The sequence below is a fragment of the Urocitellus parryii genome, chromosome 6 (assembly GCF_045843805.1).
Source record: "Urocitellus parryii isolate mUroPar1 chromosome 6, mUroPar1.hap1, whole genome shotgun sequence".
Lineage (NCBI taxonomy): Eukaryota > Metazoa > Chordata > Mammalia > Rodentia > Sciuridae > Urocitellus > Urocitellus parryii.
Genome location: NC_135536.1, coordinates 71,618,013 through 71,631,136, shown reverse-complemented (window position 1 = coordinate 71,631,136; position 13,124 = coordinate 71,618,013). Strand labels below are relative to the sequence as shown.

Genomic DNA, 13,124 nt, shown 5'->3' with positions numbered 1-13,124 from the left:
ACTCTAACCTTGGGGTCTGAAATAAGGTTCCCAAAGAAGGTGAAAACTGGATTGGGCCTATATAGATTAATATGCAAAGCTGGGTGAAGTTCAGTCAACTCAAAATGAACTGTATATGAGTAAAGGTCTAAAAATAAAATAGGTTCTGGCACATTCTGAAGCTATAAGTAATTCAGTATGGCCAAAACATAAAATGTCAGAATTTAAGCAGGGAGAGGTAAGACTGAAGAGTTAAGCAAGGGCCAGATAACAAAAAAAAAAGAAAATATAAACAATGACTTAAAGATCAGAATAAAATATGTTAAGAAGAAATATTGATCTGGAAATACATGATCAAGCCTTCCCCCTCCATCGGTTGTGAGGAAACTAGGCCCTCCAAGAACTAGCTTAAAATTGATCATAATAAGTAGAAGGGGCATTTATAGAAAAAGCAAAGCAAGCAAACAGAAAACAATGAGAAATCAAGAATTCCATGGTGATTGTAACAGAACGGGTTCCCCTAACCTTTGTAAATATGTCAGATCTGGGGAGCAAGGAAGATGGAGAGCAGTGTTTCTTGGTGGTAAGTGTAGGACATAGAGGTGAAGGAAGCAGAGCACTCCAGGAACCCTGGGGGTAATTATTAGCAAAAGGAGCTGTGCAGAGGTGGCAACATGTGTGATGGCTCCAAGGTTCAAATTGATTTATATGGTTTGGTAAATATAGAAAAAATATAGTTGTACAAAGTCTGATGTTATTGTTGATCTTTTCTTCAGGAATTTAACATGTTTTTTACTAAAGAATATTTTAACCCTCTGAATTACTTTAACATGTTTAAGTATGTAGTTAAAATGTTTTACATTAACTTATAGGTGACCTCAAGTGTTCACATGCCTCCTTTAGAAATGGATATTCACACTTAATTAACTGAATATTATTATTACTCTTTGTTTTAGGATCTCACTAACTTAACCAGGCTGCCTCACTTAAGGGATTTGTGTCTGAATGATCCTCAGTATAAAACCAATCCAGTTTGTCTGCTGTGTAATTATTCCACACATGTATTGTATCACTTGCCTTGCCTTCAAAGACTTGACACATTTGATGTGTCAGCCAAACAGATCAAGGAACTGGCAGATGTAAGTGTATTCCTAATCAATTATCTGTGACTTAAGTTTGATAATTAACTTCTTTCTGTCTTTATCTCATCACTTTTTGTCTCTAATTCTTCTTTAACCAGTAAACAAGATGTTTCACATGAAAGCATACAAATAACAACATTAATACTAGAATTTGATGATAAAACTGGAAGGTGAAATACTTTAAAAAATTGTTTATAATCTGTACAAAATTAAAAGAAGGAAATCTGAAGCATCCATTAATGTTAAACTAACTGAACTAGTGCTGCATATAAAAACTTAAAATATAAATAACAGTAAAAATATAATAAGTAACTACCTCTCATCTGGAATATTACATATAGAAATAATAAAGTATCCATGGATGATGGTAGTATGCCAAAAATTGGGTAGATTTTAGTCTAATTAAAAATGGTTTGGGAGTCACTCAGAGTAGAAGTGGCCCTCCATATGCTGTCATTACACTCTTGAAATCTTGCTGACAATGAACCTTCCTATAAGGGACTTTCCACAAGTCACCAAGGGATCTATAATTTTACACTGGAGTTCATGGGAATTCTCCAGGCTCATTACTAGTATTTCTGTATCATTTTTCTACCTCTCTTTTGGGCCAATTCCACTCCCTGTGCACCATCTTTGTTTTAGGACCTCACTAACTTAACCAGGCTGCCTCACTTGATGGATTTGTGTCTGAATTATTCCTCAATATAAAACCAATCCATTTGTTCATTCAGTTAATCATAAATTGACTTTTGAGTATCTATAATGTGCCAAGAATGTGGATGCCCAATATAAGGGACCTTCCACCTTGTGGCCTATGCGTCTTCTCAACATAGATAAAGAATGTCTTTATCTATATTTCTTGTTTCTCTTTTAGTGCTATGGATTGATTCTCAAATTCCCCCTTTTTCTTCACTTTTATTCTAACATTGAGATTATTCTCATTTTTAATCTGAGAAGTGAACTATCTTGTAATATGGAGCAAAAAGCTAATGCCATTGTCTACTGGCAGACATTCAGAGTCATTGGAGGCCCAGGGAGGAATGTTTTCTCTAGTGATGCTTAAAAAAATACCTGCAAAACTTCACAGTATCATCCATATTTTTTAAAATTTCTACTATCTCTAATTTTATATCAGAGATTCCACAAAAGTAAACAGAGTGAACATGCTCTACAAAAATTAGTTGATTGGCTAATTACTCTAACAAATATTTAATGCCTGTTATATTCTGGCCACAGTTTAAGTCACTAGAGATGCAGAGTAAGCAAATCAATCCCTGCTTTCTTGGAGCATATAGTCCAGTGAAGAAGGCAGATAATAAGCAACTGAATGAGCAAATGACTAGCATGTTAAATGCTGATAAATGGTATAGAAAAATGATAAAACAAGGGTAAATGAAAAGAGGTTGTTAATAAGGACAGAGAAAGGGGTATTGGCTCTTTTATTATAGAATTGTCAGTAAAAGATTTTCTTATAATGCAATATTTGAGCAGAAACCTGAAACAAGTGAGGGAGCAAGTCATGTGAATATCTGGGGAAGAGCTTTAAACAGGGATCACTAAGTACAAAATCCCTAGTTCAGGAACATGCCTATTTAAAGGACAACAAAGAAAGCTATGGCTGGAGCTGAGTATTTGAAGGAAAGAAAACTAAGGGATGAAGAGAGGAATGCAGGGACCAGATTATATATGACTCTGTAGAATGCTGTAAGTACTTTGGCTTTTACTTTGGAGATAGGGCCACTGGAAAAATTTAAGCAAAGAAGGAACAAGATATGTCTTAAAGGAATTCTTTGGATAATTGATTAAGAACAGAGGATTAGAAAATTATTCCAGTAACTCAGATGAGAGATGCAGATGTTTCAATACAGGGTGTTAGTGGAAGACAATATAAGAAGTAGTCAGATTCTGTTAGTAGTTATAAAGTGAAAAACATCTGGATTTGCTGATGAATTTATTGGGTATGAAGTACAGAGGAAATAAGTAGAGAATAATTCTTTTTTTTTTAAAGAGAGAGTGAGAGAGGAGAGAGAGAGAGAGAGAGAGAGAGAATTTTTAATATTTATTTTTTTAGTTCTCGGCAGACACAACATCTTTGTTGGTATGTGGTGCTGAGGATCGAACCCGGGCCGCACGCATGCCAGGCGAGCGCGCCACCGCTGAGCCACATCTCCAGCCCGAGAATAATTCTAATTTATAAGCCTGAGCAATTAAAAGAGTGAGTTGTTATTTGAAAAACAGAGGAAGAGTATGGGAGAAATACATTTAGGAGGAAGAATAACAATTTAATTTTAGGTATGTAAAGTTTGAACAGGCTTTGAACATCCAAAGGGGATGTGTGGGTCTGCTATTTTAAGAGAGTTTCCCAGGTTAGAGAGATATATGAGAATTGCAAGAAGAAAGATGGTACTTAAACTTGTGGGCTAGATGAATTACAAGGGAATGTTGTGGATGAGTAGTATGTCATTTGGTATTTTGCTGAGGCTAGCTTTGAACTCAGGATCCTCCTACCGCATCCTCCTGAGTCGCTAGGATTACAGACATATGCCACCACTCCCAGCTTGATATAGATTTTTTATTAATTAATTTATTTTAATTAGGTATATATGACAGCAAAATGCATTTTGATTCATTGTATACAATTGCAGCACAACTTTTTATTTCTCTGGTTGTACATGATGTAGCGTTACACCATATGTGCAGTCATACATGTACCTACGGTAATGATGTTCATTCCACCATCTTTCCCCACTTTACCTACCCACCCTCCCTCCCCTTAGCCTAATCAGATTTCCTCCATTTTCCCCATGCCTTCCCCCTCCCTGTTATGGATCAGCATCCACTTATCAGAGAGAACATACAGCCTTTGGTTTTTTGAGATTGGCTTACTTACTCAGCATGATATTCTCCAACTCCATCTATTTACCTGCAAATGCCATAATTTGATTCTCTTTTAATGCTGAGTAATATTCCATTGATATTGATTTTTTAAATGCTTTCTTTATTATCATTCATAAGATGTCAAGTTGCAGCAGCTCTCTGTGGTAAGTAAGCTCTTCAACAGAGTGCTGTTGGTTCTTCAGATTTTTACCCATGACTATGAAATAGTTTGTGCATATGACAAGTGGCAAGTAAAGACAGAACCTACCAGGAGGACTACCAGGGAGTCAGCCTGAGATAGAAGAAGAAAATGTGGGTTCAGATCAAAAAACTTGAATTGAATCCCTGCCTTTTCTTAAGGAAGATCCTTCAATTCACCGAACTTCAGTTTTCTGGACTATTAAAATATGATGAGAAATAAAATATCTATTCTTCACCACTGGATTATTGTAGGGATCCAATGAGTTCATATGCATAAAAGTCTATCTTAATTGTTAGGTTCTATAAAAATGATTCTATGAGGGCTGGGGCTTGTAGCTCAGTGGCAGAGTGCTTGCCAAGCATGCGTGAGGCACTGAGTTCAATCCTCAGTACCACATAAAAATAAAGACCTAATAAGAGCATGCTACAGGGACACTGCTACATCAATGTTCATAGCAGCACAATTCACGATAGCAAGATTGTGGAATCAGCCTAGATGCCCTTCAATAGATGAATGGATAAAAAAAATGTGGCATTTATACACAATGGAGTATTACTCTGCATTAAGAAATGACAAAATCATAGAATTTGGAGGGAAATGGATGGCATTAGAGCAGATTATGCTAAGTGAAGCTAGTCAATCTTTAAAAAATAAATACCAAATGACCCCTTTGATATAAGGGGAGTAAACAAGGACAGGGTAGGGACGAAAATTTGAGAAGAAGATTTACATTAAACAGGGATGAGAGGTGGGAGGGAAAGGGAGTGAGAAGGGAAACCGCATGGAAATGGAAGGCGATCCTCAGGGTTATACAAAATGACATATAAGAGGAAAGGAGGGGTAAGACAAGATAATACAAATGGAAGAAATGATTTACAGTAGAAGGGGTAGAGAGAGAAAAGGGGAGGGGAGGGGAGGGGAGGGGGGATAGTAGAGAATAGGACAAACAGCAGAATACATCAGACACTAGAAAGGCAATTTGTCAATCAATGGAAGGGTAACTGATGTGATACAGCAATCTGTATAAGGGGTAAAATTGGGAGTTCATAACCCACTTGAATCAAATTGTGAAATATGATGTATTAAGAACTATGTAATGTTTTGAACGACCAACAATAAAAAAAAAATAAATAAAGGTATTCTGTCCATCTAGAACTACAAAAAGAAATTTTTAAACGATTGCTATGAAACCATACTCAAGTATACTTCTGTATGATTTTTAATTGGTTTTGACACAAAGAAGCAAAGGGACCAAAGTAGTCTTAATACAAACATGCAACTGAATTTAGCATTAATTAGATTAATTTTGTAAGGAAAACTTTTTAAAGGTAAGCAATTATACCAGAGTTCTTGAAAATAACTTTGACATCAATTCTTAAAAGTTCAGGACAAAAAGAAAATTATATGCAATCATCCTACAAAGTTGATTTGCTGTCAGATATTCATAATTCATAAGAATGTACTCATAGTTTAAAGAATCTTACTTTTCCAGAATCTTAATAAATATTCTTAAACAACAATCCCTTACAATAAATGTTTTATTGTTGTAACACACAAAAAGTGATTTTGAAAAAGTTTAGGAATAGTACAATATCACAATTTATAAAGATATGGGTACATTCTTAATAATGGAAAAAATAGAAGAAATGTGAAAAATACATTAGAAGCTAAAATGAGTGATTACCTATGAAAGATGAGGCAACTTGAAAATGGGACATAGTTGTGGGAAGTATAGTTTTCTTCATATCTTTTGATACATGTGAATATACTGCTTAATCAAAAAAAAGCTTTAAACAAATTAAGTGTAATATTTTTGAATCTTTTTTCTCTAACTTGGGGGTATTCAAGTTAAATTTGAATTTCATAGAAATGATAATGAATGTTTTAGTATAATTAAATAAGTATGTCTAGTAAGTATGGTATTAAAACATTGTTGCTTATCTGAAATTTAACTTTGCCTCTTATGGGTTTTTTTTCTGGGAAAATAAACTCCTTCTACCCCATCTTTTTATTTGTTTGTTTTGTTGTTTTAGACTTAAGAATTAATTATAAATTCTTTTTAGCTGTTACTTACTCAAAGAATTTTGCATTGGATTTTCCTTCTCTCCGTACATGGAAAGAAAACACATCATTTGCTATTTCTTAAGTTTCAGTTTTTTCTTCTGATTAATTTGTACCTCAGAAATTAAGTTCATCTTAAATCAGGAGTTTTTAAATTAGTTTATTATCATACTAAAACATTTTTCATCTGTCCTAAGTTATGGATGCCTTATTTTTAGCAGAGGAATTTAGTGATTTCAGTTGCAGACTTCTTATGCACATGGAAAGGAAATTCTTTTGGCCTTCTCAGCATACCATATATATATATATATATTTTGTAATACATTATTTTTTTCTATTCTGTGTTTTATTTCAAATAATTCTGTTGGGATCTAGATTATACACTCTGTACTAAAAAAAAAATATCACACAAAAGAGCCTTCACTCAGAGAAAATACACGTCTACAACTGTGAGTCTTCAAATTTATTCTTGGTAAAGAGAAAACACTATAATTTCTTGGTAAAGAGAAACACTAAACCAGGTTAAAACCATTTTTATAGAATACCTAGTTGGTTTATGTTCTTCTCAGATGGTTCTTTTTGGCTACTACCACTCGAAAGCACTGTTTCATAATGATGGATTTAATTAAATTATCATGTTTAGCTTATTAATAACAGGATGACCCACTAGTATTAAGGAATTAAAAATGATTGGGTTAGATTGATATTTTAGTCATTTGCTTAGTCTAAAACCAGTTCATGTAAAGCATCCTTTTATAGATTTGGAAAAAAAGAAATTAAATTCAATTTTTTAGGATTTTACAGAATGCATTAATATTACATTTACTTTTAATTCCTTTGTATTTCTTTATTTTTCCCTAAGTTATTCACATAGGAATAATGTTGTTATGTTTTCTTTAATAGTACTGTACCATTACTCAAATGATTCTCTTATAAATTTAATTCTATCTATAGTTTTTTTTGTGTGTGTGTGTGTGTTGTCATACTGGAAATAAAGGTGAATATGCCTCATACATAAATATTATCCACAAAAAGAATCTTTGGAATTTTGTATTCTGCATATTAAATTTAAATATAGAACCCTGTGAGCTGTTGTCACTGCTGCTATTGTTATTAATTGAGCTAACAAACTTTTAACAATTGTTTTAGAACAATTACCTATAATTTGTTTTTGCTGATCTATTTCTTGCTTTTAGACCACAGCAATGAAAAAAATAATGTATTACAATATGCGTATAAAAACTGTTCAGAGGCATCTTAATGAAGACCTTGAAAAACTGAATGATAGAAAATGCAAATTGCAGAAGTTGCCAGAAGAACGAATAAAATTATTCAGCTTTGTGAAAAAAAATGTAAGCCTTAATAATGCAAAATTTCAGGAGCTACATCTTAAGATAACTGACAGACAAGATAGTAAAATTGTATTTGTGTATATACATACATGTGTATATGTATATAAAATATTAAATGCTGAATTTCAAGTCAAGTTTGCCCTAAAAATGTTTTGATTCCAGACACTTGACTAAGCTGCATTCTGTTTCTAGAAATCTGCAATTCAAAAAAGATATAGATTTACACAGTGGTGAAAATTTTAAAAAGCTATGTGATTCAATGTGATTTGGAGATATAGAGAACCCTTAGACTTATTTCAGCCGCATTTCTCTTAGACACCAGCAGGCTGTGCTCAAAATTCATTTTCTTATTTTTTTGTGCTAAGGTATTCCTTTATGAATACTTTTAAGCCATACAACACAGTGGGAACTTTAAATCAAGCCATACTTTAATAGTAAATTATGAGTGGCTTTTATCTAGAATAAGTTGGATTTCCTTTTTTAAGCTGGATAGGATTATTTCCCTCAAAACCCCCTTGTATATATAAAAATTTATGGAACATTTTAAAAATATAAAGAAATAACAGATTGTTCAACAAATGGCATTAGAAAAATAGTCAAGCTATGTGGAAGTAGGGGAGCTGTGTTCTTAGTATTATTTTACCAAAGGTAAATGAGGCAGGGGTGATTAAATGTAAAAAATGAAAACATGAAAAAATTCAAGAATAAATATATAAAGTATTTAGCTCACTTCAGCCTACCAAAAAGGAATACTAGAAATCACAGTGAAACAAAACGGAGATTAGTTATAACAAAGTAAAATGATTTTTGTACTTAAAAGCATTTTAATTAAACAGCAAATGATAATCTGAAAAAAATATTTTCGACAAACATGATGGACAAAGGGATTTTATCCTTAGTAAAAAAGTACTCATAAGTGAAACAAGATGGAAAGTAAATATCCAAATATAAAAACTGAGCAAAGTACATAAAATAGCACTTAAGAGAAGAAATTTTAAAAAGACTTTATATAAACACTTGAAAGAAGAGTTCAGTCATTAATTTCCAAGTGCTAATTAAGATATCAAGAAACATTTTTACCTATAAAACTATCAAAGCATAAGTACAAGACAGAATGCCAGCTGGTGAATGTGAACATGATACACAATACACCATCAAAGAGAACGTAACTTAGGTCACATGTATTAACAGCCTAAGAATACTCACAGCCTTTGGCTTAGTAAATCTACTACTAGCACTCTATTCTGAGGTTATTCATCACTATGCTATTAATAACAAGAAAAACTTGGAATCTACATGACTGTTTAACAAGAGAAAAAAAGTCACTCTTAAGATAGAGTAATATGTAGCCATTAAAGGATTTGAAATAGTTATAATTTTTTTTCTAAATGAGCAGGTTTTAATTTTTATAATCAGAAAAATATTCTTAAAGTAAACCATTAATAAAAAATTTAAATTATTTGAATAAAAAGCACAGAAAAACAATGTATGAAAGTCATATTTTCCATTTCCTTATGTAAATGCACATACAATGTAGAATATCCCCTATCCAAATGCTCAGGATCAAAATGTTTTAGATTTGGAATATTTACACAGGCTTTACTGAACATCTCTACTCTGAAAATCTAAAATCTAAAATGTGCCAACAAGTTTAAGATTTTAGAGTGTTTTAAGATTAATTTTCAGATTAACAGTGCTTCACTTTTATTAAGTAAAATCTTCAAATGTAAAAAACAATAGCTATTGATTATGTAGATTATTGACACTTCTATAAATATGCCTAATTTGTTTTCAATAGGTAGATATAGCTGTTTTAGAAAAGAAATATACATAATGAATAAATTTTTTATTTTATGTACAGTACAATTTATCCTGAAATCCTATGAGGTTGGAATTAGAGTGAGTTAAATGAAGCTCTTGCCTTGGGTCCAAAATTTTGAGAGTGCTCAAAGCCTAAGTAATCAATATAAATAATATTTAGTACAATGTTTTTACATATCCAAGTTAATGCAAAAAATTCATTATGAACTAAAGCTACAGTATATCAAAATCTGAAAAAAAAAAAGACCATTGCTGTTTTGAGCCATAAGGGGACTGATGCAAACGGAAAATGGTGTACTGCTGTACTGCTGTGTACAAACTTTGGGGTTTTTTTATGGTTAACCTTTCTTCCAGAGCCCATAATTGGAAAAAATATTGAAAATTGAAAAGGAGACATGTTAAAAATTATATTATTTGAAATTTAATTTTTTATTTATAACAAAACCAGCATTTATTTTTATTTTTACTTTGTCTTCAGCATAAGCAAATTCAATAATATTTCACAATCTATTTCTTTCAATTGAGAGCTGTCCTATTTCAAGTATCTAAGGTCAACATTTGTTCAAGAGAAATTAGCTGACCAAACTTGCATCAAAGTTGAAATCATGTGTTTGACATTCGTATATGAAGCTTGGCTTATTTATTACCTAGATTTCATTGTTGTTAATTTAAGTTGACTGCTTGCTATATCTCACTAGAAAATTAATCTGAATTCAGACTTTGCCTTTGACATGTTTTATTTTTATTTTGCTCTCTGGCATTTTTTTTTTCAACAGTTGGAACGGGAACTGGCTGAACTCAAAGGATCTGGCAAAGGGCACAGCGATAGATTCAATAACAATAAATTAACTGAGGTTGAAAAGCCAAAAAATCATGAAACTGTCACAGAAGACCCAACTCTTCATCAGAAGATACTGACCAAACTAAATGCCTTGTCTGAAAGGGTAACATTCTGGAACAAAAAACTAGATGAGTATGTTTAATGAATTGTCTAGTTCAGATTTGAAACATGAGAATAAGAATGTTTGGGCCTATGAATTGAGCTCAGTTCCCTTATTCAGGATGGGAAAGAATTATAGTATGAAGTAAAATATGAAATGTGTTCTTAGTTCCCATTCCTTGTACATATAAGCATTATTGGTTCACAGCTGGCATACACTGTTTTGCAGCTTTTAATTAGAATAAATGAGCTTTCTCTGAATGACTGTGTGATGTTGCTCTTGGGGCTCCAAACTAAAAGCAATAAAGCATTACTGGTGCAAAAACTCACCAAATAGATGAGACCCAGCAAAAGAAAATATATAGTCCTTATTTAGTTCATAGTTCTTACTTTTTATAATTTTTATTTGCTAAGGTAGTAAGTATATTAAGTGAGTTTGCCCTATAATAATTTTAATGGCAGCATGTTAGAATCTCTTACTGAGAGTTCTACATATAATCCTCAAAACAGCCTTTTAATATATAGGTACTATCAACATTGCTATCTAACTGAGGCATAAAAAAGGTTAAATGACTTGTCTAAGATCTGAGAGCTGGAGTATAAGAGCCAGGACAGTCTTTTCACCCTGGAATTATTGTTCTGAGGCTCATAAATTTCAAGGTGATTTTAATTGCCAAAAATAGACTATCCTGGACTTAATTTTTAACAAGTTAAATATGAGAGTTAACAACAAGTTTTCTCTCGTATGTGAAGAGGAAGAGAAAATGAATAGAGTAAAATGGGAAGTCACTAAAACAAAAGGGAGATCAGTAGAATAGAAGTGGGAACCAAGGGGGAGAGAGGGAGGGAAAGAAAGAAGAACTGGAGAATGAAGCTGACCAAATTATGCTAGGTGATGTATGAATATATCACAATGCATCCCAATTTTATACATAAATTTAATGTATCAATTAAAAATAATAAATAAATAGAAGGAAGATCTATACAGTAGAGGAAGGGGATCAGGAGGTGGGAGGAAGGTAGGGAAGGAGTAGTACTAGGGATTGAAATGGAATTAAACTATGTTATTTGCATATAAGAATATGCCAAAATGAACCCCACCATTATGTATAACTATAACACACTAAAAATAAAACAAAACCACAAAAATACTTTTTAAAGGGGAAGTATATATTTTAACATTTTTTAAAAAGCTATGTGAATTTTAGTGTCGTGATTTTTAGATTATTCCAATAGTTGATATATCTATTTTTCTTTAATAGAATTGAGGCAATTTATCGCATTGAAGTAAAACAAAAAAAGAAAAGTCATGGCTTATTGATCCCATTTTTGCTAATTGAGTTGGAGACTGTGGGAAACATCCATTTTGAAGAAGGCACTCGATCTGATGACTGGTAAATCTGTTTGAAATTTAAGTATGATTTTTAAAAATAAGTTTAAGTACATAGGATCATCAACCAGAATATCAATTTATAATTTAAAAATGTCCTATTTTCAAAACATTTCTCATACAGCATATTCAGCTACTAATTGAAACTAGTCAGTTTGGTTTTTTTGTTGTTGGTGGTAGTGGTGGTGGTGGGTTGTCTTTTTTTTTTTTTTTTGCTGCTATAGCAAAAAAACCTGACAAGAACAATTTTAGAAGAGAAAAGGTTTATTTTGGGGCTCACAGTTTCAGAGGTCTCAGTCCATAGATGGCTGACTCCATTCCTCAGGGCCTGAGGTAAGGCAGGACATCCTATGGAAGAGTAAGGTGGAAGTAAGAGGCTCAAGATATGGCTACCAGGAAGTAGAGAGAGAGCTCCGCTCAACAAGGACATAAATGTACCCCATAGGCACTCCCTCATTGACCTATATCCTCTAGTCCTATCTGCCCACAGTTACTACCCAGTTAATCCCTATCAGGGTATTAATGCACTAATTAGGTTAAGATCCTCCTAACACAATCATTCACCTCTAAAGTTTCTTTCATTGTCTCACACATGAACTTTTAGGAGATACCTCATATCTAAATCATAACACTTATTTTCTTACCTCTATGTTTATCTGCTTACACTATTGCCATAAGCCAAGGTTGAAGACATTTTAATAGTATATCATTGCTGCATGTAGCAGGTTATCAGAATTTGTTAATCAATTAGAAAATACTCTGTTAAAAACAAACCAAACAAAAACCTTTGTAGTATTTGCCACCTTCCAAATTGCATTCAGACCTTCTACCTATAGGGAAAGATTCAATGTCTCTAAATTACCGTCAGTCCTTTTAACCTTTTTGATTCAGATAAACTGTGTGCTTAACTATTCTTAAAGAATGCATGATACCATGTAAATGGTTTTGCTCTGCTTCCTTTACCCAGTATAACTTTGCATTCTTCACCCTTATTATCACTTCTAACATACTGTGATCTCCTCTGGGTATTGGTTTGGTTTGAGAAAATCATTTCTCAATTCTAAGAGAGGAATGATAGTCAGTTCCTGGGTACACTAAGTAAATATTTGTTAGTAAAACAGGTAGACTAGGAATTCAGATATTAGGGTCATGGAGAAATCACCCACAGGAAAGCCCACTTCTGTGACTTTAACTCATGCTGACCCTGATTATATAGGTAAGGACCTAGACATGTCATTGAAGGCAAATATATTCCATTCAGAATCACTTACTTCCTTGTCAAAATAATTTAATTTTTCAATTTTTCAGTCCTACTTTAAAAAACAGGATTATAATCTTATAATTGACCAGGTGAGGGAAG

General features: G+C 32.7%; 2 protein-coding genes across 4 annotated transcripts in view; one reads left to right on the top strand and one right to left on the bottom strand.

Annotated features, from left to right (window-relative positions):
* The window catches only part of Rtn1 (reticulon 1), a 375,661-nt gene that overhangs the window by 283,162 nt on the left and 79,375 nt on the right, over positions 1-13,124 (bottom strand). For all 3 annotated transcript variants that reach the window (XR_013343701.1, XM_077799488.1, XM_077799489.1), the window contains exon 5: positions 12,045-12,112. The gene's annotated coding sequence lies outside the window, so the exon portion shown is untranslated. The remainder of the gene's footprint in view (positions 1-12,044; positions 12,113-13,124) is intronic.
* Lrrc9 (leucine rich repeat containing 9) overlaps positions 1-13,124 on the top strand; it is an 80,373-nt gene that overhangs the window by 11,538 nt on the left and 55,711 nt on the right. Inside the window, exons 6-9 of the mRNA XM_026410053.2 lie at positions 936-1,118; positions 7,458-7,613; positions 10,211-10,407; positions 11,637-11,768. Coding sequence (XP_026265838.1) covers positions 936-1,118; positions 7,458-7,613; positions 10,211-10,407; positions 11,637-11,768 — 668 coding nt within the window. The remainder of the gene's footprint in view (positions 1-935; positions 1,119-7,457; positions 7,614-10,210; positions 10,408-11,636; positions 11,769-13,124) is intronic.